This window comes from Dendropsophus ebraccatus, chromosome 4 (genome assembly GCF_027789765.1).
Source record: "Dendropsophus ebraccatus isolate aDenEbr1 chromosome 4, aDenEbr1.pat, whole genome shotgun sequence".
In the NCBI taxonomy this organism is placed as follows: Eukaryota; Metazoa; Chordata; class Amphibia; order Anura; family Hylidae; genus Dendropsophus; species Dendropsophus ebraccatus.
The window spans coordinates 30,125,827-30,153,087 of NC_091457.1; the positions used below are offsets into that span (position 1 = coordinate 30,125,827).

At 44.9% G+C, this 27,261-nt stretch overlaps 1 protein-coding gene across 2 annotated transcripts; it reads left to right on the top strand.

The window, feature by feature from the left end:
• The first annotated feature begins 1 nt into the window (after position 1).
• CCDC85B (coiled-coil domain containing 85B) lies at positions 2 to 27,016 on the top strand. 2 transcript variants are annotated; one of them, XM_069965411.1, is made up of 2 exons: positions 2 to 50; positions 23,190 to 27,016. In XM_069965411.1, exon 2 carries the CDS (start codon positions 23,505 to 23,507, stop codon positions 24,108 to 24,110), a length of 606 nt encoding a protein of 201 aa, XP_069821512.1. In that variant the 5' UTR covers positions 2 to 50; positions 23,190 to 23,504; the 3' UTR covers positions 24,111 to 27,016. The 2 variants fall into 2 exon arrangements, with proteins under 2 accessions (XP_069821512.1, XP_069821514.1); XM_069965413.1 differs by lacking the exon at positions 2 to 50 and adding an exon at positions 19,950 to 19,995.
• Positions 27,017 to 27,261: the final 245 nt, after the last annotated feature.

The window sequence follows — 27,261 nt, forward strand, 5'->3', positions numbered from 1 at the left end:
TGACCGCGCTCTCTTTACCACGTGGCTGCTCTTTAGCAGAAAGTTATATGGTGAGTGGTGGATAGAACGGCAAAATAATGGGTTACCTCTATAGAACACAGGGCGCTGCTTTACGTGCTGCTGCTGTGTGTCTCAATGTGTCTGAATTTTAAATATAGGACCTCTTGCAAACTGGAACCTCCTCTGTTGCCCATAGCAACCACAGCGCAGCTTTCATTTTACCAGAGCAGATCTGTCCTGTCAGATTGAAACAAAAACACTGATTACATTCAGGCCCGCTTACACTTCTTCAGGATTAGAAGAAACATGGCGGCTGACTTCCAAAAACAGTTCCGCACCTGTCCTTAGGTTGGTTGTGATCTGACTCTATTCATGTCCATGGAACTGGCCTGCAGTACCACACACAGACTGAGGACAGGAGGGGCGCTGTTTCTGGAAGAAGGCAGACATATTTTTCTAATCCTGGATAACACCTGTAAATTACCAGTTAAGGGTGGCTCCAATGTTGCTAATGTTTTTACAATCCTTTTTTTTTTTTCATCCGTTTTTGCACAATGACATGTTTTTCCATGCGTTTGTATACTAAGGGTACAAACCCACTTGCCGGATCTGCAGCGAGTCTCCTTGCTGCGTTTTTGCAGTGAGACTCGCTGCAGATCCCAGCCCTATACTTTCATTAGCAGAGAAACTCGCAGCAGGGATGTACATCCCTGCTGCGATTTTGTCTGCAGCCCTCCCCATTAACCCCCTAGCCGCCGGACATTATGCATTACCGGGTTCCCGCTCCTGCTTGCTTCGGGGCTCCCGGTGTCTTCACGGCCCGCCCGGCCAATCAGTGCGCTGCGGCAGGGCAGCGCACTGATTGGCCGGGCAGAACGTGCCGGGAGCCGCCGAAGCAAGCAGGAGCGGGGACCTGGTAATGTATATCCTGCCCGCCCCCCCCTGCAGCCCCGGCCGCATGATCACCACCCGCACCCCCCGGCCGCATGATCGCCCCCGCACCCCCCGGCCGCACGATCGCCCCCGGGGGGCGATCGTGCGGCCGCGGGGTGCGATCAGTCGGCACGTTCCGCCCGGCCAATCAGTGTGCTGCCCCGCCGCAGCGCACTGATTGGCCGGGCGGCCCGTGAAGACATCGGGAACCCCGAAGCAAGCAGGAACGGGGACCCGGTAATGTATAATGTCTAGGGGGTTAACGGGGAGGGCTGCAGACAAAATCGCAGCAGGGTACAAACACACACAGCAGATACGCAGCAGATTTGATACTGTGTTCAGTTATTTAGATCTAATCTGCTGCGTATCTGCTGCGTATCGCAGCAGTAAATACGCAGCGTATAAGCCGTGTGTGTTTGTACCCCTAATAAAAGTATAGGGCTGGGATCTGCAGCGAGTCTCGCTGCAAAAACGCAGCAAGGAGACTCGATGCAGACCCGCCAAGTGGGTTTGTAGCCAAAAACTGATTTAAAAACATTGAAAAAACACAGTGTGAACCCAGCCTTATGGAGAAACTTTTTTCATGCAATAAATATCCTTTATGTTCTTTAACTGTAAGGCTGGGTTCACACTACATTTTTGCAATCTGTTTTTGAAAAAAAAAAAAATGCATTTGTGTGCATCTGTTTTGATCAGTTTTTCCATTGACTGCCATTATAAAAAAAAGGATCAAAACGGATCTGTTTAAACTAACAGACACAAAAATGAGGTGGACTACGTTTTTGTGTACGTTAAAAAAATTACTTTTTTATAATGGGAGTCTTTTTCATCTGTTTTTCAACTCATACTGTATGTATCACAGCTTACCTAACATGCAAGAACACCTCACCTGGTGGATATACTGCGTGCTGTCACCTCATCAGGAGAAAGATGTGGTTGGTTGGTCTTAGGGGGGTTGGATTTAAAAATATGCAAGCTTTATATTGAAGTGAATGGGTGCTGAGCTTCAGTAACCCAACGTGGCCACTACACAGTGTACGGAGCTGTCTGGTTCCAGTTCTGTTCACCGTGTATAAAGATGCTTAGCTAATGGTCATGGTCTTGACAAGGAAGTGATGCTCAGGCAGTATTCCACCTTAGCCTGAAAAATGTTGACTGGTTGAGGTCTAAGGCTGCATTCACATGTTCCGTGTTCCGACGTGGAATGCCTGTAACGGAGTCTTCCACGCCCGGGCAGGATCTGTAATTGGATGCTGAGAGCGGGGGAACTGTACAGATATGTGCCACACTATAATGACAGAGCCGCTGCTTTATTACAGCGCGGCGCATATCTGTACAGCTCCCCCGCTCCCAGCATCTTATCACGGACCGTGTGAATGCAGCCTAAGTGTTCTGACAGATCTTTAAAGGGGTTATCCAGTGCTACAAAAAAATGGCCACTTTTGCACCACTCTTGTCTCCAGATTGGATGAGGTTAAAAACTCAGTTCCATTGAAGTAAATGGAGCTTAATTTCAAACCACACCTGAACTGGAGTGGTGCAAAAGTGGCCATGTTTTTGTAGCACTGGATAACCCCTTTGAATATAGCCCCCAACCTGTGATCATTATAAGACTGTGGAGCTCATCTTGTGCAGAGAACCAAGGAGAGAAGCACCCTACTGCCTGACTCTCTCTAATCTGTCTATAGATCAGTGGGGATCTGAAAACTGCACACATTGTATGGAATACAATTCTAATATGTATGGACTCTCTCTAATCTGTCTATAGATCAGTGGGGATCTGAAAACTGCACACATTGTATGGAATACAATTCTAATGTATGGAATATAATTCTAATATGTCTATAGGTTTTTATAATGACAGGGACACTTCAAACCCCCACACTAAGCAATATCAGCATAAGAAAGAAGTCATAGAATTAGGCTCATCACCGCATGGCCAGTACATGAAGGGGCCGGGTGCTATATACATTTACATGATTATATAATTGTGCTGTTTTTAATTTGGAGTTGGCGAATATAAAATCATATTTCTCATGACTGTCCAGCAGAGGGGGCTCCCATAAAAACTGAAGAAGTTAAAAAACATACAGCTTCCATGAGGTTGACCTCATCCCATGACTAAGTGTTCCCTGCAGTCACATTACATCGTCCCCTTCCTGTGTTCCTGTATAAACCAGGAGTGTGACAAAGCTAGTTATGTCCATTTTATTGTTGTTTGTACATCATGACGGAAGGTTAAAAGAGGAAGCCCAGACAGGGAGACTCAGTTTTAAACAGGGGAGCTGCAGGTTTATCCTTAGTCTATCAAATGGTGCCATAGAGTGGGTTAAAGGAGGACAAAGGATTGCTGATCTATCCTTTTGGGGAGACAAAAGTAATAGAGCTAACGGGGTGCCGAGGGGCTATGGTTTTATGTTTTTTGGGTTAAACAAGCAGCCTGATAGTATTTCTCAATGTCTGGAATACTTAAAGCGACTCTGTACCCACAATCTGTCCCCCCCAAACCACTTGTACCTTCGGATAGCTGCTTTTAATTCAAGATCTGTCCTGGGGTCCGTTTGGCAGGTGATGCAGTTATTGTCCTAAAAAACAACTTAAAGGGGTAGTGCGGCGGGAAAGAATTATTCACAGAATAACACACATTACAAAGTTATACAACTTTGTAATGTATGTTTTGTCTGTGAATGGCCCCCTTCCCCGTGTCCCACCACCCCCACCCGTGTACCCGGAAGTGTGGTGCGCTATACATTACCTGTCACGTGCCGACCCCCGTCTCCGATCTTCAGTCAGTGACGTCTTCTTCTGCTGGGGCATTCCTAATGATAAGGAGGGCAGGGAGGAGGGACGGAGAGGTCGTGCCAGCCTAATGCATAGTCGCTCTAGGCCACGCCAGTGTGGCACGGGCTGCAAGTTTGAAAGTTGTTTTTAAGGACAATAACTGCATCACCTGCCGAACAGACCCCAGGACAGATCTTGGATTAAAAGCAGCTATCTGAAGGTATAAGTGGTTTGGGGTGGGCAGATTGTGGGTACAGAGTCACTTTAAGCCACCTTGATGTCTTAATGCATGAATAGTGGTGGTCTTCACCCTCCATTCCTAAGCCCCCAAAGATACCTAAGTAAGAACCTCAGGAAATATTTGAGATCCTACTTAGAGACCCGGAGTAGGAGAGTCTGAAGGGTGTATAGAACCCAAGGCAGGACATTCATTTTGATGTTGGTCTCACACATCAGTTCAAGTTCTCTTTTTATATTTTCCTTCCCATTTGAATCCATTTCTGACATTGGCACAAAAAATACAGTGGCAGCTTTAAAAAAAAAAAAAAAAAAACTGCCATGTGTGAACCTAGCATAAAAGAGGTTATCCTGCCCACCCAAGATAACCCCAGGCCAGATCACATCTGGATATCCTTCAGGAGCCTGTGAAAAAGAGGGGTTAATTTATCTGTTTGGGGGCAGAGAGGTCAGGAATAAGGGTAATGGGTAAAGGTTTATTTGACATCAGGTGGAAGAAGCTAGATAGGACCTTTAAGGGACCTTTTAGACACACAGATATCTGACAGATATCCGATTTTTGAAGCCAAAGCCAGGAATGGCCAGGAAGAACAAGAAACAAACAGCCTGGCAAGGATTTGAACAATGCCATTGATTAAACATAGATGGTAACAGGGTGACTAGCCTCTTCTAGTGTCACCGCACCTCCAAGGCCAGATTGTCAGCAGTTTGTGCTCTGCTATACTGTAATTTATCTGTAAAGGCTTTGGAGTTTGGGACAAAACATCCCTAAAATCCCACAGAAAAAGCATCCTCCTCCAGAAGACATGTGAAGGATTACCTTGTAAAGAATGCAGGGCTGGAGCCCCTCATGAAGATATGGCCTGCCCTGATCTGCTACAACTCCACTACATTGGAAACTATTCCTCACCATTCCCATCCACACTACTTGGTGGACCTTATGGTCACCTCCTATGTTTCATTGTTCTATACACATTTTGTTACGTAACTATGTTATGTAACCTCTTCTCTATGGTCCTGTTTCCCCCTACCCCCTTCCCTATTTCTCTACTAATGCTACTCCTTCCCATGTCCAATGATAGTTTCCCACGTTCTGTGTAACTTCACCATTAGACAAGAAAAAAGGGAGTTCCAATTTGCTTTTTGAATTGAGTCGCCTTCTCTCATCATAACCCCTTTAAGGGGTTATTTCAGAAAAAAACATAGACACTTCATTCCAAAAACAGCCTGTGGGTAATTGGGTCACAGTTCCAATCAATGACCAGTGTATGCTTCCAACGCCATGTAAGCAGAGAGCTGATTGATCTCTGTAAAATACGAACTAGGGCTATGTTCACACTACCTGAACACCCGGCCGTTCCGTGACCCCGGCTGGGTCACGGAACGGCCGGTCTCAGCCCGGATCATCCCGGCCGGTACTTAGGTACCGACCGGGTGATCTCTCCGGCCGCGGAGCTCTGATGCGGGCACATCAGCGCGCACCCGCATCAGAGCTTCCCATAGCGCACAGTTCCTCATTCCAGGAAGGCTTCAGCACTGTAATGGGTTGCAGAAACAGATATGGAATTCTTTTAGTCACAAGGACTCGTACTACAGAAGACATGTGAGTAGCTACAGGTCAGATCAGGGGTAAATACATATAACAAAATCATGTACAGGAAACATAAAGTAAATAACACTGATATAGACGAAGACGTTTAAGGGCTTAGGGTCAGTAAAAAATCGCTTTGTCTGATAGGACCCTTACAATCTTTAAACTATTTTGATTAAATCAATATCCTTATCAGCAGGCCATCCCAACCCTACCAAATCTTATCTGAAGAACACTGATGTCTTCAAAGTTGATGTCACTTGTCAATCCAGGATGTGGTCATCTGGAGTGGCCAACTTATCAGTGACACCCACGGCCAGTTCTTCACAAAGGCTGCCAATGTCTTGCTACTCTAACTAGGCTCCAAAGACAAGGTGCAGAGCTAATAAATGTATTGGTGCATGGTGGATATGCGTTAACTTAAAGGGGTTATCCAGCGCTACAAAAACATGGCCACTTCAGCAGCCCCACTCTTGTCTCTAGCTTGGGCAAGGGTTTTGCCGCTCAGTTCTATTGAAGTGACTGGAGCTTAAAGCGACTCTGTACCCACAATCTGACCCCCCTTACCACTTGTACCTTCGGATAGCTGCTTTTAATCCAAGATCTGTCCTGTGATCCGTTCGGCAGGTGATGCAGTTATTGTCCTAAAAAAATACTTTTAAATTTGAAGCCCGTGCCAAACGGGAGTATCTGTGCCCTAACTTTGCATCACCCCTCTGTCCTTCCTCCCCACCTCTTCATCATTAGGAATGCCACTGAAACATTGTGAACATGCTGAACATTGCACAGGTCCTTAACAATCCAGCCCATGTGCCGGGCTGCCACAGGTGGGGAATAGGATGCAATCTGCCTGGAGCAATCCTAATGATGAAGAGGGTGGGGAGGAGGGACAGAGAGGTTGTATAAAGTTAGGGCACAGATACTCCCATTTGGCACGGGGCTTCAAGTTTAAAAGTATTTTTTTAGAACAATAACTGCATCACCTGCCGAACGTACCGCAGGACAGATCTTGAATTAAAGACAGCTATCCGAAGGTACAAGTGGTTAGGGGGGGGGTCAGATTGTGGGTACAAAGTCGCTTTAATTGCAAAACGCACCTGAACTGGAGACAAGAGTCGTGTTGTCTCTGAAAGAAATTGGCCATGTTTTTGTAGCCCTGGATAACCCCTTTAAACTATGCAGGAGCAGGTGATAAGGTTCATCAGATTCACACATGGCAGTTTTTGTGCCAAAACCAGAAGTGGATCCAACAGGAAAGAGAAGTACAAGTCCTACCTTACATTTTCCATCCCATTTGGCACAAAAACTGCAGTGACAGTTTTCCAAAAAAATGCCATGTGTGAAACCAGCCTAAAAAACACAGTGAAGAAACAGATGTGGCAAGTGCTCAGATTGGATTGTATACTGGTTTAATAACTCTTTACAGGACTGTTGGTTGCTGTAGTACCAAAGAGGTATGGTCAAGGGCATCACGACTAAAAAAATACAATCAGAGGCAAATCCACTGGTGGTAATGGTGCCACAGCAACCACCAAAGAAGCAGGAGGTGTAAGAGCATCCAGATGAGAAAAGATATTCTAGCAGATGAAGATTGGGTCCTATTCCACGGGCCGAGCAGGGCCCGATCAACGACGTAAACGAGCGCCGATCTGCTAGATCGGTGCTCGTTTACTGGGCCTATTCCATGGCCCCGATGATCGTTAAGCAAGGGCTGCAGGGACATAGTTACCGATGTCCTTGCAGCCCTTGTTTCATACATTACCTGTCCAGGCTGCAGGTCTTCTCCTTCTTCCTCCCGGTCCCGCACCAGTGATTGGCTAAATGGTCTGTCACTTCGGTGACTGCTCCCTCACTAATGGAGTGGTTCGCCGCTTTGTCAGAGATTTGTCGTGCTGAGGAACTGGTCGCGGAGGCAGGTGGCTGGTCGGATGCTTTCAAGGTAACATGGACAGTATGGATAATACATAGCGAAGAGCCCAGTTTCCCTGATACGTTACGCTAAAATAGAGCGGGGCCATCAGTGTGCCTGGTGAGTACCTCAATCGAGCCCTCTTTTCTTAGTCTGCTTTCTTCCTCATATCCTACATCTTTCTATTTTTCCTTTTCTTTCTAGATGTACACTGACAAACATAAAGTGGTTTTGGCATAGTACTTTAGGACGTTAACATGTCATGGCAACTGTGTTATTATGGCTTAGTTGTGCGAAACACTGTTGTTTTTCTACATCATAATATGTTATGAGAGCGTTCCCAGAGTCGTTGCTGTGACATCAACAGTATGTCATTGTATGGGTGCTTTCATGTACTTGCTTGTTCACCCCTTTCTTATGTTTTGTACTACTCTTTCTTTGAAAATAATAATAAGATTGAGAGGAAACTTAAATGGTCTGTCAGTTCAGACAGCCCCGCTCCGAAGCCGCTGCTTCGGGAGAAGGAGAAGACCTGCAGCCCGGACAGGTAATATATTATGCTGCTGAAATCATCGGTCGCTGTCGCGCACCGCTATTCCACCGTAGCGATGCGCTGGTGGCAAATGATGATTTGAGGTCTGAACCTAAATGAACGATCAGCCGATGACACAATCATCGGCTGATCGTTCTATCTATTCCTCAGAGCGATAATTGTCCGAATCGGGCCAATTCGGCCGATTATCGCTCCGTGGAATAGGCCCCTCTATCTAGCAGGGACAGTTCCTTTGCCAGGATGTAGACTTCAGGAAGGGGTATATCAGTGAGATCAATGGTCTGAGCAAACTGACAAGGTTTATTTGCATAGTCATGGATCCCTTGAGTCACAATAGATTTAGCTTGTGGCAAAACAGCTGATGATCAGAAGATTCCAGAGCACAGTACCAAAACATAAGATGAGAAGTGTAGTCAGATAGGCCTGAGGTCAGGGCAGGCAGCGTTCTCCTGCAGTGGTAGATGGCCAGAGCAGGCGTCAGACAGGCAGAGTCAAAAATGGGTTAGTCAGAACAATAGAAAATACAGACCTGGAGAAAAAGGAGAAGCTGCACCTCACACCCATGGCCTGCATTATTCCCTCTCGGCTATATTTAAAAACCAACGCCAGAATGTTGGTATATAATTTGAGCAAACCACATTGCCTCATGTACCGTGTGCAGGTCCTCTGGCCCACACGAGTCCCTACACTAATACAACACTGTGCCGGTCAGCGTGTTGGCTGCCGGCCATTGCCCATGCTGGTTGTGCCTGCTGTGCGGCTCTGGCTCTGGGGGCCTTGTTCTGCAACAATGGGGTGGCTGGACTGCAGGGCTGCTCCCTCCTCGTGGGCATTGGCGGTGGTGGTCGCCAGCGAACGCTGTACCATGGCTAGAGTAGGGACTCATGTGCATTAGAAGAAGTGGTACATGGAGCAATATGGTTTGATCAAATTAAATACTAACTTCTGATGTAAATTTTTTATGTAGCTGAATAAGCTTTAGTATCAACTATGGGTGCGATGTGTAGCCATTTCTGTATTCTCCAGGCTTGTGTTGGACAATAGAAAACCTTTGCTCTGCATAGAAACCTAGGTACCTTTATTACTCAGGCAGCAATTTAGTGTGAGCAGAACATAGTGTGCCGAGACAGCGGAGGGATATAGAAGGCGGCAGGTGAGCGTGACAGTGTACCATGTATTTTAACCCATGTTATTGGAACATGAGACTGGATCAAGCATTTTTTTCAATACTTGTCTATGGTTTCTGACAGTCTGTGCTCTTGTGCCTATCACTGCACTAACAGTGCCCACCATTACCTAATACATAGGATGGTAGGAAATGTTATTGTTTTTTACATTCCTGCCCATAATGTGAATGTCTCCTTTCACGCCTTGATTTCTTCAGGCAACACCGTAATTCTTGGATCAAAAAGGGGAAACATTGTGTTTTTTTTTTTGTACACAGAAAACTTTAGCTGTATATAATTTATTATACAAAATGTCAAGCAACGTGACTGCCTTAATTTTGCCACAATTCATCAGAATCCCCACAATGTTACCATAGTAACCGCAGAAAGGGCTCCATTAATTGCTTACAGTCCGTGGATGAAGCTTTAGCAGGCTTACCTTTATGTCATTTATGCCATGAGAGCCATTGTTTGCCATGCACCACATTTGATAACAACAACCAATATCCGAGGGAATAGCAAACATAAGGACATGTTATAGCACATTCTCAAATCCACATCAGAAATCAGAGGCCGACCTCGGTTATCTCCCATCCATTACAGCAGTAGCCTGGTTACCGATCACTGCCAGGATATCACTGTGGTTACACCGCACAGCTTCTGTACCCATGTACAATGGCATACATGGAAGTGTGATTCTACAGGAGCTAAACCTCAAGGTAATGCATCTGGACAGTTCTGCTGCTGCTCATCTGCTGCTCTGGACAGTTCCTGTCTCAAACAGAGGTGGCAGCAGAGAGCACTGTGTTAGACTGAAAATAAAACATTTCCTACAGGACATACAGCAGCTGATAAGTGTGGGAAGACTTGAGCTTTTTAAATAGAAGTAAATTACAAATCTGTTTAACTTTCTGAAACCAGTTGTTTTGAAAGAAAAAGATTTTAAATGAACAACCCCTTTAATGTAAGATGACATACATGTGCATTCCCCTAAGGTTTAGCTCCTGTAGAAACACCTCTATGTATGTCATTCTGATTACATGGCTACCTGAATTTTGATTCTTGTCTTTGTTTTTCCCAGGTTACATTTTTTTTCATATGGGGGCTTATTTTATTCAGGGCAAGTAATTTTTACTGACTCCCTTTACTTTTACCATGTAATATATTGTAAAGGGCTGCCAGGGAACATGGATACAGCTGTCGGAATCAAACACCATGAGGGGGATTTACAAAACTTACGCCAGAGGTGTACATCAGGGAGAAGGTGCAAATTCGCCCCTTCTCCCTGGCATCCGCCTCCCGCACCTCATTTTTCATGATTTACGCCTTCTCACAGGCGCAAATCTACACCTGCTGGAAGCAGGTGTAGATTTGGTACGCCTCTTAGTGAATCCTGCCGCGAAAAGGGGGCGGGGCTTGATATAAGACTGCCGTACTTGTACGTCGGTCTTCATAAATCCCCCTCATGTGTTCAGGCTCGGAGAACGTTGACAAACCCGAACAGTTTAAAGGGAACCTGTCACCCCCCGTGCCGGGGTGGCAGGCTCCCGACCCCTCGCTACAGCCCCCTATACTCACCTGATCCCGCCGGGTCCCGCTTCTGGATCCGGTCGGGTCACGGAGATCTCAGCCGCTGCAGCCCGGCTCTCACACTGTGAGATGAGTCCAACGCTCATAGAGAATGACGAAGCGCTGGACTCTCTGTCATTCTCTATGAGCGTTGGACTCATCTCTCAGCGTGCGCGCCGGGCTGCAGCGGCTGAGATCTCCGTGACCCGACTGGATCCAGAAGTGGGACCCGGCGGGATCAGGTGAGTATAGGGGGCTGTAGCGGGGGGTTGGGAGCCTGTTCAGCACTAGTTGTGACCGAATTTAGGTCACACGCAATTTTGAGTAATTTTAGGTTTATTTTCAAAAACATACCTAATAGATCATATAGTAGAAGCCCTCCACATTGTGTACGTCACCCAGCACTTCACGCCCTAAGGTACCTTAATGCAATTTTCCATCAAAGATTAAGAAGGCATTTACATGTTCCGTAATTACGGTCCACGCATGGACAATGTGCTACAGAATTCAGATTGATGAATGATGATGCTGGGAGCTCTAAAACTGTTTAAATCTTTGTGCTACTGTACTGACACAGTGTTTTGGAGCTCCCGGCATCATAATAAATGATGATGCCGGGAGCTCTGTACTCCTTTCCATAACACATTGTCTGTATTTAGGGACCGTGCACAGATCGACACGATGCCACCAACTTTGTGTAAAATATACCTTCTGAAATTCATGTTTGAGGGTAAATATATTGCAATACAAAGTGCAATTTTCTCCCCTGCATATGTAGAACAGAAAAAGAAAGATTGTATTTTATTGAAAATAATACTTCGCTTTTGTTACTTTCCTGAAATACTGACTGATTGAGAACTAATCATTTTACTATTATACTCCCTCCTTATCTACAGTGATGGTGGGAAAAGAGGGATAATTGTAAGCTATTGAATAGAAGAAAATAGATGTTGTTGCTATTTTTAATATTAAGAGGAGAATTGTTCCTGTTAAAGGGGATGTACTGTACAAATTTCATAAACCCTGTTTGGCAATTGCAGGTAAGTTGGGGGGGGGGGGTCTTTTTTCATCTCTTAGCACCTCCCCCTCTGAAAGACCTGCTCTCTTCTGTCCATCAATACACGGATAACCTATTGATTTTATTGGGCTCTGACTAATGCCTAATTTCCCTTGTGGTGGCGCTGCAGGGGAATTGAACACATATTTATCAAGAAGCGCACACCTCTTGGTAAATCCTGTGCATCTGAGGCTGCCGCTCCGAGTTGGTGTGGAGTTTAGCTATAAGTTACACCTGGGTGCAGACGTAAATTATATTGAATCTTCCTCACGGAGAGGACACACCTCCCCTTGTGCAAAGTCATGCCCCCTTGAAGGTGCAGATTGGTAAAGTTGAAAACATGCACCTTTCCACTGGTCTGCGCTATGTGGAGACCTTGTATGTATAAGGCATTCAGTTAAAGAGACTCTGTCAGCAGATTTATGCTGTCCTATCTCAGGGTAGCAAAAAATAGTGACAGAGAAGCTGAACAGTATGATGTATCATTTACATTGTTCTGTGTAGCTGATTCAGAGATATCCCCCTGAATAACATGGACAATAAGTAGTCCTCTCCATTATGTGCATGAGCCCAGTAGTCCTGGATATTCATGAGATGCGACGGCAGCAGATCGTTGCTGTATGAGTCGTTTGTCTTTCAACAATGTTGAAAGACAAACGACTGCAACGATCAGCCGACATCGTTCATGTCATCTGATCGTTGCCTTCTATTACACAGAACGATTATCGGCCGTAACAGCCGACAATCGTTCCGTGTAATAGGCCCTTAAGGTTCAGACGAGGTTCACTCATCTCTACTAAGAAATGCTGTCTGCTTATGCTTTATTTTTATTTGAATAACCATTTAACTACAAATTAATCGTAATTGGAGACTTCGCTTAAGCACGCATTTCCTGTAGATTTAACCCAATATTAGGTTATATCGGTGCAGGACCAATACAAATGAATTTGGGTGGCAATTTGTCCACATCCTCACCAGCATAAATAGAATAGTTGGGAATGATATGGGATAACCTGGAGGGAGTAAGATACCATCTCATGTGACTCTTACGCCTCAATTCAATGTAATTAATGGATTTGGTATGCTAGAAAATCAAACAGAGTTCCACTGCCCATTGTTGTAAAGGAAGTGCCCAATTCCTCTTCCTGTTTACAAATATTGTAAATGAGACCTTTATCAGAACCATGCCATTTAAAGAAAGATTTATGTATGTTGGTTAGTTTTGAGGGCATGGGAGCCCGTTTTTGTGTTTGTATGAAATACCTAATTTAAATATATTTGAAAAAATAAGTTGAGGTAGAACGAATGAGATGGGGGAGTTCTAAAAACTGAAATAGGTTGGAAGACTTGTAGAAGTCAGCAATAGTTAAATCCAGTTAGGTATGACTACTTTCAGAAAGCTTAAAGGGGTAATCCAGCACTCCAAAATTTTTAACATGTTGCTGTCATATTAATAAGCATAATAAACATGTATGCCAGTCTTAAAGGGGTTATCCAGTGCTACAAAAACATGGCCACTTTCTTCCAGAGACATCCCCACTCTTGTCTCCAGCCTGGGCGGAGTTTTGCTGCTCAGTTCCATTGAAGTGAATGGAGCTTAATTGCAAACCGCACCTGAACTGGAGACAAGAGTCGTGTTGTCTCTGAAAGAAAGTGGCCATGTTTTTGTAGCACTGGATAACCCCTTTAAATAGAGCCATGGCAGGTAGATTTGTATCATGATTCATGCCTCCTCTAACCGCCCCCACCCCACCCCGCATCCCCCCTCGCCTGCCCATCAGATGACTGGGGGATACAGCTGGCGTACGCCAGGGAGATGGGGCAAATCTGCGCCTTCTCCCTGGCATACGTCGGGGGCGCAAGTTTAATAAATCTCCCCATATGCCACCTCTCCACGCTCCCCCGATGTCCCAGTGCGGTCGCCGGTGTCTCCCGCTGTATGTAGCCACTGTTACTTCTGAGATGAGCCTGTCTCGGGAGTGACAGCCTGCTCAGCCAATCACTGACTAAGATGGGACATCGCCACGGCCAGTCTTGAAAATAACGGTGGCTACAGACAGCAGGGTACACCGGTGACTGTATCAGGACACCAGGGGAGCGCAGTTTGTTATGTTTACTAATGTGGCAGCAACATGTAAAAAATTTTGAAGCACTGGATAACCCATTTTTAAGGAATGTCTTCCTTAGTAATATATATCCATTGGCTACCAACAATATGTCATTGACATTGGGGATAGGGATGTTGAGTGTCAAGGCCATCTCATACACTTTATACTAATGTCGGCCAGACCCACCTCTGGAGCTAGGTACAGTCGTGTCAGTATAATGTGTATTGGGATCTCCTGAGCGTTAGATTTTCACTAGCCAACCCCCTTGTTCTTGGAGAGATAAGCCACTGGTAGAGCAGTCTGGCTTATATCTCTCCATAGAAAACACATAAATTGGCTGTGCCGAATGTTCACGTGTATGGGGAAGACGAGGGACAAAACTGTCAGCTGTGCTGCAGGTTTTTGGTTAGATAGATAGATAGATAGATATAGATATATGATAAAAAGATAGATGGATGGATGGATAGATAGATGAATAGAAAGAATAGCAGCTATGTTTTTTTCTAATCCTGAATAACCCTTTAAATTTTTACACGGTTATATATGTGAAATGTAGAAAGTCTTTTACACTGTTCTCAATCCCTATGCACTATGAATAATGTAGTAGAATACAGTGGTGCCTTGGATTACAAGCATAATTCTTTCCAGGACCGTGCTTGTAATCCAAATCGTCCTTAAAGCAAAGCAAATTTTCCCGTAAGAAATCACTGAGATGCAGACAATTGGTTCCACACCCCAAAAATAATGATTTTGTATTCTGAATAACATGTAAAACGAATGAAAAAACATTGAGAAACAGCTGAATATTATAAGTTACTGTACAGTATAGCCATCAGCATGTGGAGTATAATGTATAGTAAGTGCATAAACCTGAAAAACAGCAGCAGTTTGTAGCTACAGGATGGAACTGCAGATCCCCATAATGCAGTAGTGTAGTACAACAGGCTAGAATGGAGAAGCAGGGCTGCTGTCAAAAGTCTGGGGTGTCACATGACAGCGATGAGGAAGGGGTGTGTGTTCAGCATGGACCAATCACAATGTGATAATTACAGAGCTGTGCAGGAGGACAGTGACAGAAACTTTTTTATACAGCAGTGTGAGTGGCTGAGTGTAAGTGCAGGCACATTATAGCAGCAGTGTGTGTAGTTGAATGTAAGTGCAGGCACATCGTAGCAGGATTGGAGATGATGGGAAACACAAAGGCTGACAGACACTGCAGGGAGCATAAAGGAATGAGCAGGACATATGAGGGCACAGTATAGCAGCACTCTCTGCCTGGAAGAGAGGGGTTACAGGGGTTATCTCCACAGTCCTGTCCCCTGATGCAAGCCCCAGCCTGAAGTGGATCTGCCATGATTTGGAAGGTGAGGGAGACTTCCTGGGCCAGAGTACAGAGCTGTAGACCACACTCTGCAGACCATGCCCCTCCCCCTCTTCCCTCCCACCCAGTACAGGTAGCTAATAAAACAAAGCAATGCTCTTAAACCAAGTTACAACTTTAAAAATTGTGAGCTCTTCTTGCAAAGTGCTTTCAATCTAAGTTACTCTTAAACCAAGGTACCACTGTATTCCCTTTTATTATTTGAAAAGCATTGTCTGATGAGGTTCTCTATGGGTAACATAATTGTTTGAGGGCCCACTCAGACTCACTAGATCCCCCCCCCCCCCCCCAGGCTGAACTCCTAGCTATGCCCCTGGTGAGATGTTAGGGAATAGGATCACTAATCCAGGTGTAGTTGAGTGAGGTGTGAGGGAACAGGATCACTAATGCAGGTAAGAGGGTGATGGAGTAGGATTGCTCATGCAGGTATTAGGGTGAGATATGATGGAGTAGTGCAGGTAGTAGGGTGATGGGGTAGAATCACTCATGCAGGTAGTAGGGTGAGGTGCGAGGGAACAGGATCACCAATGCAGGTAGTAGGGTGATGGGTGATGGAGGAGAATCACTCATGCAGGTAGTAGGGTAAGGTGTGAGGGAACAGGATCATTCATGCAGGTAGTAGGGGAAGGTGTGAGGGAACAGGATCACTCATGCAGGTAGTAGGGTGAGGTGTGAGGGAACAGGATCACTCATGCAGGTAGTAGAGCGATGGGTGATGGAGTAGTGCAGGTAGTAGGGCGATGGGTGATGGAGTAGAATCACTCATGCAGGTAGTAGGGTGAGGTAACAGGATCACTAATGCAGGTAGAAGGGCGAGGTGTGAGGGAACAGTATCACTAATACAGTTAGTAGGGTGATGGGCAATGAGTGATGGAGTAGAATCACTAATTCAGGTAGTAGGGTGATGGAGTAGAATCACTAATTCAGGTAGTAGGGTGATGGAGTAGAATCACTCATGCAGGTAGTAGGGTGATGAAGTATTATCACTAATGCAGGTATTAGGGTGATGGGTGATGGAGTAGAATCACTCATGCAGGGAGCAGGGTGAGGTAACAGGATCACTAATGCAGGTAGAAGGGCGAGGTGTGAGGGAATAGGATAACTAATGCAGGTAATAGGGTGATGGAGTAGAATCACTCGTGCAGGTAGTAGGGTGAGGTGCGAGGGAACAGTATCACTAATGCAGGTAGTAGGGTAATGGGCGATGAGTGATGGAGTAGAATCACTAATGCAGGTAGTAGGGTGAGGTAACAGGATCACTAATGCAGGTAGAAGGGCGAGGTGTGAGGGAACAGTATCACTAATGCAGTTAGTAGGGTGATGGGCAATGAGTGATGGAGTAGAATCACTAATTCAGGTAGTAGGGTGATGGAGTAGAATCACTAATTCAGGTAGTAGGGTGATGGAGTAGAATCACTCATGCAGGTAGTAGGGTGATGAAGTATAATCACTAATGCAGGTATTAGGGTGATAGGTGATGGAGTAGAATCACTCATGCAGGGAGCAGGGTGAGGTAACAGGATCACTAATGCAGGTAGAAGGGCGAGGTGTGAGGGAATAGGATAACTAATGCAGGTAATAGGGTGATGGAGTAGAATCACTCGTGCAGGTAGTAGGGTGAGGTGCGAGGGAACAGTATCACTAATGCAGGTAGTAGGGTAATGGGCGATGAGTGATGGAGTAGAATCACTAATGCAGGTAGTAGGGTGTAGGGATGTCACGATACCAGAATTTTGAGTTCAATACCAGCTTTCTTATTTCGATACTCGATACTAATTCGATACTAAATAAAGTTTTAAAAAAATATGTAAAAATACAAATATAATATTTTTTTTGAAAAAAGGGAACATGGATTATTAGAACCTTTATAATGATTTTTTTTTTAAATTTGAACTTTTTTTCAACACTTTTTAATTCCCCTCTACCATGCAGCATACCTTCCTGTGCACAACAACTCCCAGTATACCTTCTTATGCACTACAACTCCCAGCATACCTTCTTGTGGCGATTTGTAGTGCACAAGCGGGTATGCTGGGAGTTGTGGTGCATAAGAAGGTATGCTGGGAGTTGTAGTACACAAGGAGGTATGCTGGGAGTTGTAGTACACAAAGAGGTATGCTGGGATGTTGTGTCGGGAGGCTGCTGCTGCACAACTGCAACTTTCAGCATACCTCCTTGTGCACTACAACCCTCAGCATACCTCCTTGTGCACTACAAATCTCAGCATACCTCCTTGTGCACTACAACCCTCAGCATACCTCCTTGTGCACTACAAATCTCCAGCTTACCTCCTTGTGTACAACTCCCCACAAGAAGGTGTGCTGGGAGTTGTAGTGCACAAGAAGGTATGCTGGGAGTTGTAGTGCACAAGAAGGTATGCTGGGAGTTGTAGTGCATAATGAGGTATGTTGAGGGTTGTAATGCACAAGGAGGTATGCTGGGAGTGGCAGTTGTACAGCAGCAACCTCCTGACACAACTTCCAGCAGCACAACTTCTTGTGCACTACAACCCCAAGCATACCTCATTGTGCACAAAGAGATATGCTGGGGGTTGTAGTGCACAAGGAGGTATGCTTCTGGGAGTTGTAGTGCATTAGCAGCCTCCTGACACAACAACTCCCAGCAGCATACCTCCTTGTGCACAACAACTCCCAGCATACCTGCTTGTGCACTGCAACTCCCCACAAGAAGGTATGCTGGGAGTTGTAGTGGACAGAAGTATGCTGGGTGTTGTTGTGTCAGGAGGCTGCTAATGCACTACAACTCCCAGCAGCATACCTCCTTGTGCACTACAACCCCCAGCATACCTCTTTGTGCCCAAGGAGGTATGCTAGGAGTTGTAGTGCACAAGAAGGTGTGTTTCTGGAAGTTGTAGTGCATTAGCAGCCTCCTGACACAACAACTCCCAGCATACCTCCTTGTGTTAAACAACTCCCCACAAGAAGGTATGCTGGGAGTTGCTGTGCCACTGTACCGGACGGCCCAAAGGAAAGGGGGGGGGGCGCAGTATTGTGGACACTGGAGGGTGTGACACTGCGAGGGACCGCAACAGCGGGAACTGGCGTGTACGGGGGACCCGGCTCCAGCAGCGGGTCCTGAGTGTGGGGGGGGGAATAGTTAAATGACTGCCGCCCGCGAGGTCGCGGCCAGCAGTCATTAGCAGTGGCGGCCTCTCCATATGCAGAAGACTCCTGCTGCATATGGAGCGGCTCAGGAGGGGTTAAATGCCGCCGTCAGGTGTGACAGCGGCATCTACCCTGTAAAATAGCCGACACAAGCGATCGCTATGTGCCGGCTATTTAAATTTGGCACCGCCGGGAGCGGAGTACGAGCGGGCCGAGGAAGTGACAGGGGGTGGCACACAGAGAACATGGCCGGCGCTCAGATAGCCGCCGGCCGTGTTCTCTGCGCTATACCTTATGTTAAGCTGCGTTATTAGGCCGTTTAACATAAAGTATCGATACCAGAAAATCCTGGTACCGAACGTTTTTTCTGCCCGAAATATCGATAGTAGTATCGATATTTCGGTGCATCGTGCATCACTAGTAGGGTGATGAAGTATAATCACTAATGCAGGTAGTAGGGTAATGGGCGATGAGTGATGGAGTAGAATCACTCATGCAGGTAGTAGGGTGATGAAGTATAATCACTAATGCAGGTAGTAGGGTGATGGAGTAGAATCACTCATGCAGGTAGTAGGGTGATGAAGTATAATCACTAATGCAGGTAGTAGGGTGATGGAGTAGAATCACTCATGCAGGTAGTAGGGTGATGAAGTATAATCACTAATGCAGGTAGTAGGGTGATGGAGTAGAATCACTCATGCAGGTAGTAGGGTGAGGTGTGAGGGTACAGGATCACACATGCAGGTAGTAGGGTACCTACTATAGGACAGAAGCTGGTTTGAAAAATAATTTTAAATAGTCTGATAGGGATTTCTGCCCAGTTCACAATCTCTATAAATCAGCAGGAGCGCAGAGTGAATCTGAGATGTCCATACATTACATGGACAGGTCATTGATTCCTATAGGCACCATGCAATACATCAGCTTCCCAGTGGTGGCACCATAATAGATCTGAACAGCTGCTGTTGGATTTCCTCCAATGAGAAGCCTAGCAGGGGGTCAACCTCCAAATAGATTTATTTTTCTAAGAAAAGCTATTGTCACAAGCAGACAACTCCTTACAGGAATTCCTTTTACTGACCAGTATCACATAGGGCATGATGGGTGAGATTGGCAGGTTGGCATTGCAAATATCCACAGCCTAGAAGGTGTGCAACATAGAAGGCAGTAGGAGGTTCCTCGAGGATAGATGCTGGTGGCACTGATATGCGAAGGGTACATTACCTTTAGCTTAATTTGTGTCCTTTCTTGTAGTACAGGCAATATATAATATAATGTAATGTATTATATATAATAAACCTTTCCCATCACAGACACCTTTTCATGTTATCCTGGGGCTGTCCCTTTATTATTAGGCACAGTTATTGATCATATGTTTACAATGGCCATCCTTAGTCGGTGTGATTTTAGCCTTTCCCGTGTACATCCTCTTACCCGAGTATTGTGGTGTGTGTTATATTGGTCTTGTACACAGGATTTCCTGAGCTCCTAGCTCCTGTGACGTAGCACACCTCCCTTTATCTCCTTCTCTCGCCCTCCCCCAGCTCTCCCTCTCCCACTCTCTCCCCATCAGCTGCAGGAGCAGGTTAGTCGTGCCTTTTTATTGCTCATCTCTTCCATAGTGTCTTCTCTTTTACTATGAAGCTATTATATCTATAGGGTTCTCTGTTCCCTTTTCTAGGTGTGCGTCCTTATGCTTTCCTCTGCTTTTCCTTCTCATCTCTGTTGCTCCCTCCTCCTCCTATATCTGCATCTGTCTTTCTCTTTGTATTTCTCCATTCCCCCCACCTTGCGCTGTACATATAACCTCTGCACACAGTCTGCTTCATGTCCTAGCCAGATTTTAGCAGTCGTATAACCCTGGGATCAGGATGCTGTATGTGTAGAATTCCTTCTCTATTTATTCAGCTCAGCATCTTCCATTTTATCTGACTACTTTCGTGCTTATTCGGCCGATAATCGCCCGTGTAGAAGGCCTTTTATTGGCCATTTGCTCCATTGCTTGTACCCTACATGATCAGCCCTTCACGGGGCCTTTTGTAATTGCTTAATCCCAGCATTTCAGATTTCCTTTTTGCTTTCTCACATCCTTCTTATCTACCATATCTCTTCCTCCCTCTCCCTGTGTCATTCTTCCTCTGCCTCACAAACCACATCCCTGTGTAAAATACTCTCTGTATGTTCCTGTGTATCCATGTCAGCACTCTTTCTGCTTTCTACAGTGAAATCTGTCTATTCCTTTACATGCCCTAGTCCCTGTCACCTAGTCTTACCTAGATCCATAGCTTTAACATGAATTTGTGTCTTCATGCTTTATACTGAAATTGAGTTTTCCATTAGTCATTTATAGCTAAAAACACCCAGTATATAGACAGTAGTATATACTATTTTGTGTGTCCCTCCTGCTGTTCTCCACATAGTAGACGGGATTATGAAACTGACCTTGGGTGTGACTTTACCTAGGACCTGAAACTTTATCCATCGCATTCCTTGTCCATATAACCTTCCCTCTTTCTGCATTGTCCCTTATGCACAGAGAGAATATTTATACCTTGAGGCCTGGAGAAGTGTACAGCAGGATATTGATCTTATGGGTAGACAGGTATAGTAATAGTCTCAGAATTATGGAAAGTCATGTTATAGAGTCTAAATGCGGTTCAGGGAAGAAAAAGACCGCTGCACCTCACACCTATGGCTGATACTAGTGCCCCTAGGCTAAATAAAAAACACATCAGAATTTTGTGTATGAATTGATCAAGCCATACTGCCCCATGTACCTCGTGCCGGTATCTGATACACATGGGTCCCTACACTAAGTCCACACCGTGCCGGTCAGTGGCCACCAACCCCGCAGGCGCGCACAGTCAGGGAACAGGGGCCATGGGACGGCCTTGCGACCCCCTGCGCGGTGGTACACGGGGCAATATGGCTTGATCAATTCATATACAGACACTCTGGTGTTGATTTTTAATATAGGCTAAGCAGCATTAGTATCAGCCATAGATGGGATGTGCAGCCGTTCCTTTCTCTCCAGTTCATGTTATAGAGTCTCATATTGCATCTAATGTTATAAATCCACCATTGCACCAAGGACGGTTGAAGCCTATGAGAGGTGAATGCACAGGGTCAGTTTGAGTGTTTGTATCACGACCACACAAATCTGACATTTTTTTATTTTTACACAACACAGGAGGATCAAGGACAGCCATGGAATGCAGTTTACTTGTAGCCATTTCACATATAATCTTTGCTTTCTTATAGCCAAAATAAACACTTTTACAGTGAACACTGGAAGGCCTTGTTCACATCTATAAATGTGCAGACGCTGCATCTACGTTGAGATGTTATTAGAAGGATAGTCAAAGGTATAAAGCAGCATATCCCCCATAAACCAAGCATAGTCTACTTGTGAAGCATTTGGTCTGTTTAGTGCCATATGATACTTTTGGATGGTATTGTGACATAGACACCTGACGGATGCACATTTATACGTGTGACCAAGGTTTCCGGATCCCTTTGTTGAAATGTGTTATCCACTCGACTTTTCAATACAGTGGAAAAAAGGTAAAAGGATATATATATCTCAAAGTATGGTAAAAGAACACTCTTAGCATATGTCAGGCCAGTATAGTAGTGTTTGGTGTATGTGTCACAAGCATAGCCTAAGGGTGAAAACTGACATGGTGATATGTCACTTCTTTTTTAAGGGGGGTTTCAGAGCAGACTTCTGCAGCTGGCCACAGTCACACAGACACAGGTGCGGGTTATGTCTGTGTGAACATTCCCTTACATGTTGTGTAGCCTTATGGTCTGTTTGTTACATTACAATTTATAGTTTTTTTTAGAGGTTTTATAGTGTATCTATCGACGTTATGTTTAAATACATAATATGCTGCTATTACCCAAATGGTAGAAAGGATTTTTCTTTACCTTAGCTTTATTAGACCAAGATGTTGAAATGGTCACACCTGCAAACTTAGCACATAATAACAGATGTGGATATAGAGAACAAAGTTGGGCTTTAAATGTGTTGTTCCGGTTGTATGAATCACTATTTAGTCACTAGTTACACATTGTGCACAATAGTACTGTGGTAGTGTTTAGTGAGTCTCATGAAGACAATCCCTGTCAATTAGCCCCTTTTAGGGCATGTGGATACTATACATGGGGTTCCCAGCTTGATGTCTCCTAAACTGGCATGTCCATTGATGCCTATTAACTTATATATCAGCCATGTAACTTCCCACGCACCTTTTTTCTGCAGTAACAGGTGATCACCAGGTCTGAGCTGCTTGACCCATGAAGTATGGCTTTGTCACATTACAATTATGCATTGGCATGGACCCCATTGACTTTTTTGGCTTGATTCTAGACAACTAGTGACTATGTTTGAGTTATTTCCCATGCGTATAGATTTGTTTTAGACTCAAAAGTGCACCAATACACTGCAACAGTATGGTGGTACTCCGTACACATACATGCTCATATAGCTGTTTTTCTGGGCACAAAGTCAAAGTGGCCCATAGAAACTGCAGTATGGATAAGTATATGCAAAGATGCACATAGCACATCCCTACAGCAACAACCTCCCCCCCCCCCCCAGGTCTCACTTTAGGGATGGAATTTTTCTACAGATGTATATGGAAGAAAATGCAGCACATAAGCCTCCTAAGCTTCCCTGTAAAGTAGTTACATTCCAGAGATATTGTAATTGATTGGATTGGATGAACTTAGAAATCTGAATTCTCTTTCATTAATGTGTCTCGTTCTTCTGCTTAGGCACGTTCAACCTTTTCCCATCTGTTCAGTAAAATGAGGAATGTGGAAAGAAGGAACAGTTAACAGCAGTCTGCTGGCAAGATCAAAGCAAGTCGGGGCAATCCTGGGTCGGTGAAGGGGTATAATCAGCATTTCAGCTCATCATCCTGTCAGACAGTATTAAGAGCCTCCGGGCTCTCCTTTCAGTAGTCCTACAAGCATTTTGTATTCCATATTTCTACACTTTTTCTATTTTGTCACAATATTTGTGACGTGATTTGAGAAGATACCGAAAGAAAATTCGACATATTGTGGCTACAAGATAGGATATCCAGGATGAATGAGGAATGTGGTCTGCTGGGACGGGACCTTTCTAAGGTGACAGATGAAGAAATGCTATCCCATAGCAAAGAGGAACTTGTGCGAAAACTGAGAGAAGAGGAAGCCGAGAAAATGGCAGCCCTCATCCAAAGAGGTCGCCTAATAAAGGAGGTCAACCGCCAGCTACAAGGCCACTTAACGGAGATTCGCGAGTTAAAGCAAGTCAATCATCGCCTTCAGGAGGAGAACAGAGAGTTGAAAGACCTTTGCTGCTTCTTGGATGATGACAGATTGAAAAGCAAGAAGTTGGCCAGTGAATGGCAGCTCTTTGGCTACCATGCAGCCAAAGTGTTACGGGAAGACTTGGGTGGGTATCTGAAAAAACTTTCCGAGCTCGAGCGACGCCAGGATGAGCTTGTGCGGGAAAACTCATGCCTTTCTGAAGTTTTTCTGGCTCTAGAGGAAGACGGGGCTTCCATAAGGCATCACGCCAGCCCAGTGGCTTCATCAGAGCTAAGCCTTTTACCATGTGGACCTCGAGACTTGGGAGATGGGAGCTCCAGTACAGGGAGTGTAGGGAGTCCTGACCAACTCCATGTTGTTTGTTCACCCGATGACTGAAGTTGGGCGTCCAAGTTCAAATTTGCGAATGTATATGGCTATGAATGACAAGACTGTTGGCTCTTATAATGGGACTCTAAGGTCAACTACACTACTGAGGGGGGATTTGGGGGTAAATAGCCTGGTCTTTTTTTCCTATCTACTACACTTTCTGTATATGCTGTAAACACGTAAACTCCGAAGCCATTTCCTCTCTGTAAATATGAGAAAGAAGACAGCACACTAATCTCTGCACACATACAGATGCAATGGAGACTGCTAGATTGCTCCTAGCCACCAGCTTCTGTATATGTACAGACCGGCGACAGCCTAGCCTGCGCCCAGTCTCTTTATATATACAGGTGTGAGAGGGCTCATTCTTTCCATTTACTCATCACTGTATATAAAGAATAGAATGGGGTCTATTGCTTGAATGGGCAGATGCCATGACCCGTCAGTATTAGGGAGACTTGATCTCAGCTGTCCTGTATACAGTATATGCATGTGGGAGAGAGCCAGGGGTCTGGTCTCAGTCATGACTGTCTGTATATACAGATGAGACGCAGCAAATACCCATCTCCCAGTCACTGGTGGATGTGTATATGTATACATGCGAGAGGGGGGAGGGCACAGTCACTTGTGTGCATACAAGTTCGATGGCTAAATGAGATTTCCACAGTTTTATTGTCACAATGGTATCCAGATGTGTAAATAGATTTTTCTGTCATCATTGCCATAGTTTGCCAATAGTTCACATGTAAAATACAAGTTCTATGAGGTTTCTGCTGGTTATCGGTTTAGCACTCCAGACAACCCCTTGTTCTATACTAAGCGAAATTCCTGGCATTTCTTATTAGTTCAGACATGATGCTTCTGCATCGGGTCCCGGTTGAACATCTTCTGGCAACCAGGAAAACACAATAGACTAACCAAAGAATACAATGATTTGGAGTATTTCTACATATAAAGCTGAGAGACAGGGTATCTCCTCTCCCATCCCTTCTGTTAGGAGTGGTCAGTGACATTATCCATATATATATAGAATGCGATCCACGTTGGATATTTACACCGGGAGGTTGATAGCATGAAGAGGTGACTGCCTGGGATTGGGAGGAAACATCCAGCTATTCTGCTCTGAACTTATACTATATCATTTCATATGTCAGATATTGCCAAATTGGTAAAGTGCTAAAATGGATTATTTTATATTGGAATTGGTTCTTCTATATTTAAATTTAGAAAATGTGTATTAAAATCCAGGTTGGTTTTCTTTTTCTGCTGACAGCAGTGACATGCACCTTTCAGGATCTCTCAGTTCTCATGCTTAGTAAGTCTCCCCCCCCTCCCCCCCCCCAATGAAATGTTGTTGTTGTGTTCTCCATCTGTTAGTCCTCTGGGAAATGTATAAATGGACAGCTAGGCATAACTACTGCCCTTGTCAAAAAGGTGTGTTGCTATTTATAGTCCACAGACAGCTATCACTCCTGACCTACCGGTAGATATAAACATGGCATAGGGTAATTATGCTGCAGCTAGACAGCTATCACAGTTTAGCTCTCCCAGAACAATAGAGTTGGGCAACAGAAATTCAACCTGATCCTTTTTTCCCTGACAACAAAACATTTGGGGAGAGTCTCGAGGCCCTCATACACTTTAGATAGATAGTGGGTCTGTAGGAATTTTTGGCTAATATGCATGGGCATATGCAAGAAAGGGGTCCTTGGAGCCTCGGTTGCGAGTGTCAAAACACGGAAATAGCCAGATATCCCTCCAGGGAAGGAAACCTGTTACCAAGGGGTGCCTCCCAGTGAGGATACCTCCTAACCTCCCTGATACGTAGCCACTTCAGTCCCACTCGTTTGCGAGTATTGGGGTATAGCCCCTCATAAGTGTGAAGCAGGATTCTGGCTAACGGAGGCAATGAAAACTAGATCAACAAAAAACAGCAATCAGGGAGATCAGCAAAAAAAATCCAATGGAGTACCCATTCAAGAGATAAAATTTTTTTTTATTTTTATTTTTTTGAAGGAGAACTCTGGGGAGGGGGTGGTTGAAAAACATAACATCCATTTACCTCCCTGGCTTCATTGCTGCCACTCGCATTCTGCTGCTTTGGTCCCCTGTGTCCAGACGCTTGGGACGTGATGTAACAGGCCCGCTCAGCCATTTAGTAGCAGAGGTGGGACTCCAATACAAATGCAAGCGGCAGCGCAGGAGCTGGCAAGTGAAGTGGGTGTTATTTTATTCACCCACATGTAGACAACTAGTCTGCACTAATTTGACCCACACAAGACCCATTGCAAAGGAATGGGAAGGATAACACCCAGTTGTCATTTTTTAGGTTGGGGCTACATGGTGACTTTGGATGAAAGGCTAAATTACTTTCCCTAATTTAATGGCAGCTAATAGGTGAATAAGATTGTATTGTGCCCAACTAGCAACTGTGTCTGTGACCAGACATCTAGAATGGATCTCTGATCCTGGATGTGGCCACTTGCAGGTTGCAGTACAACCTTATTCACCTATGCAGCAAGATTCAGGGAGAGTGATACAGGCACCTTTGGCTGTGCAACCTATATCGAGGCCAATGTTAACATGTAGCTCTAGCCCAATTCATATGTTTCCACAAAGTATAACAGAACTCATAGTGGCCAAAAAAGAACATAACAAAACTTGGAGAAGCTTCTTTAGGGGAGGATAAAGTCATGCTGTTCCCCATCTCTTACTCTTAAACTATATTGATTTTTCTAAAGATTGGAATATGGATAAATAATTTATTATTGGAGCGATGGTCCTCTTTGTATATATTAATTTTATTTCATTACTAATGTGTATATAAAACATATGTACGCTCACATACACGTGTGTGTGGTTCAGATATCTTCACCTGTTTCACATGATCAAATAAATATATATTTGGGGATTTATATGTTGTAGTTGTACAGTAAAACAAATATCCATGTGATATTCCGCCCATACAGTACTTATTGCTGCTTACATTGGTTGCCTGTTCTTAGTGCCGCACTGGCCCACCAGAGAATCCTCCGGTGGGCCCCCAGCTTTAGAACCTGCACTAAGACTGGCTGACATGTCGTTTCTCAGTGGTTCTTCATTGGTGGGCCCCCAAGATCATTTCCTCTAGTGGGCCACCAGATACCCCAGTTTGACTCTG

Excerpts from the sequence above, each read along its gene's own strand:
- CCDC85B (XM_069965411.1), top strand. The coding sequence starts at position 23,505 with ATGAATGAGGAATGTGGTCTGCTGGGACGGGACCTTTCTAAGGTGACA.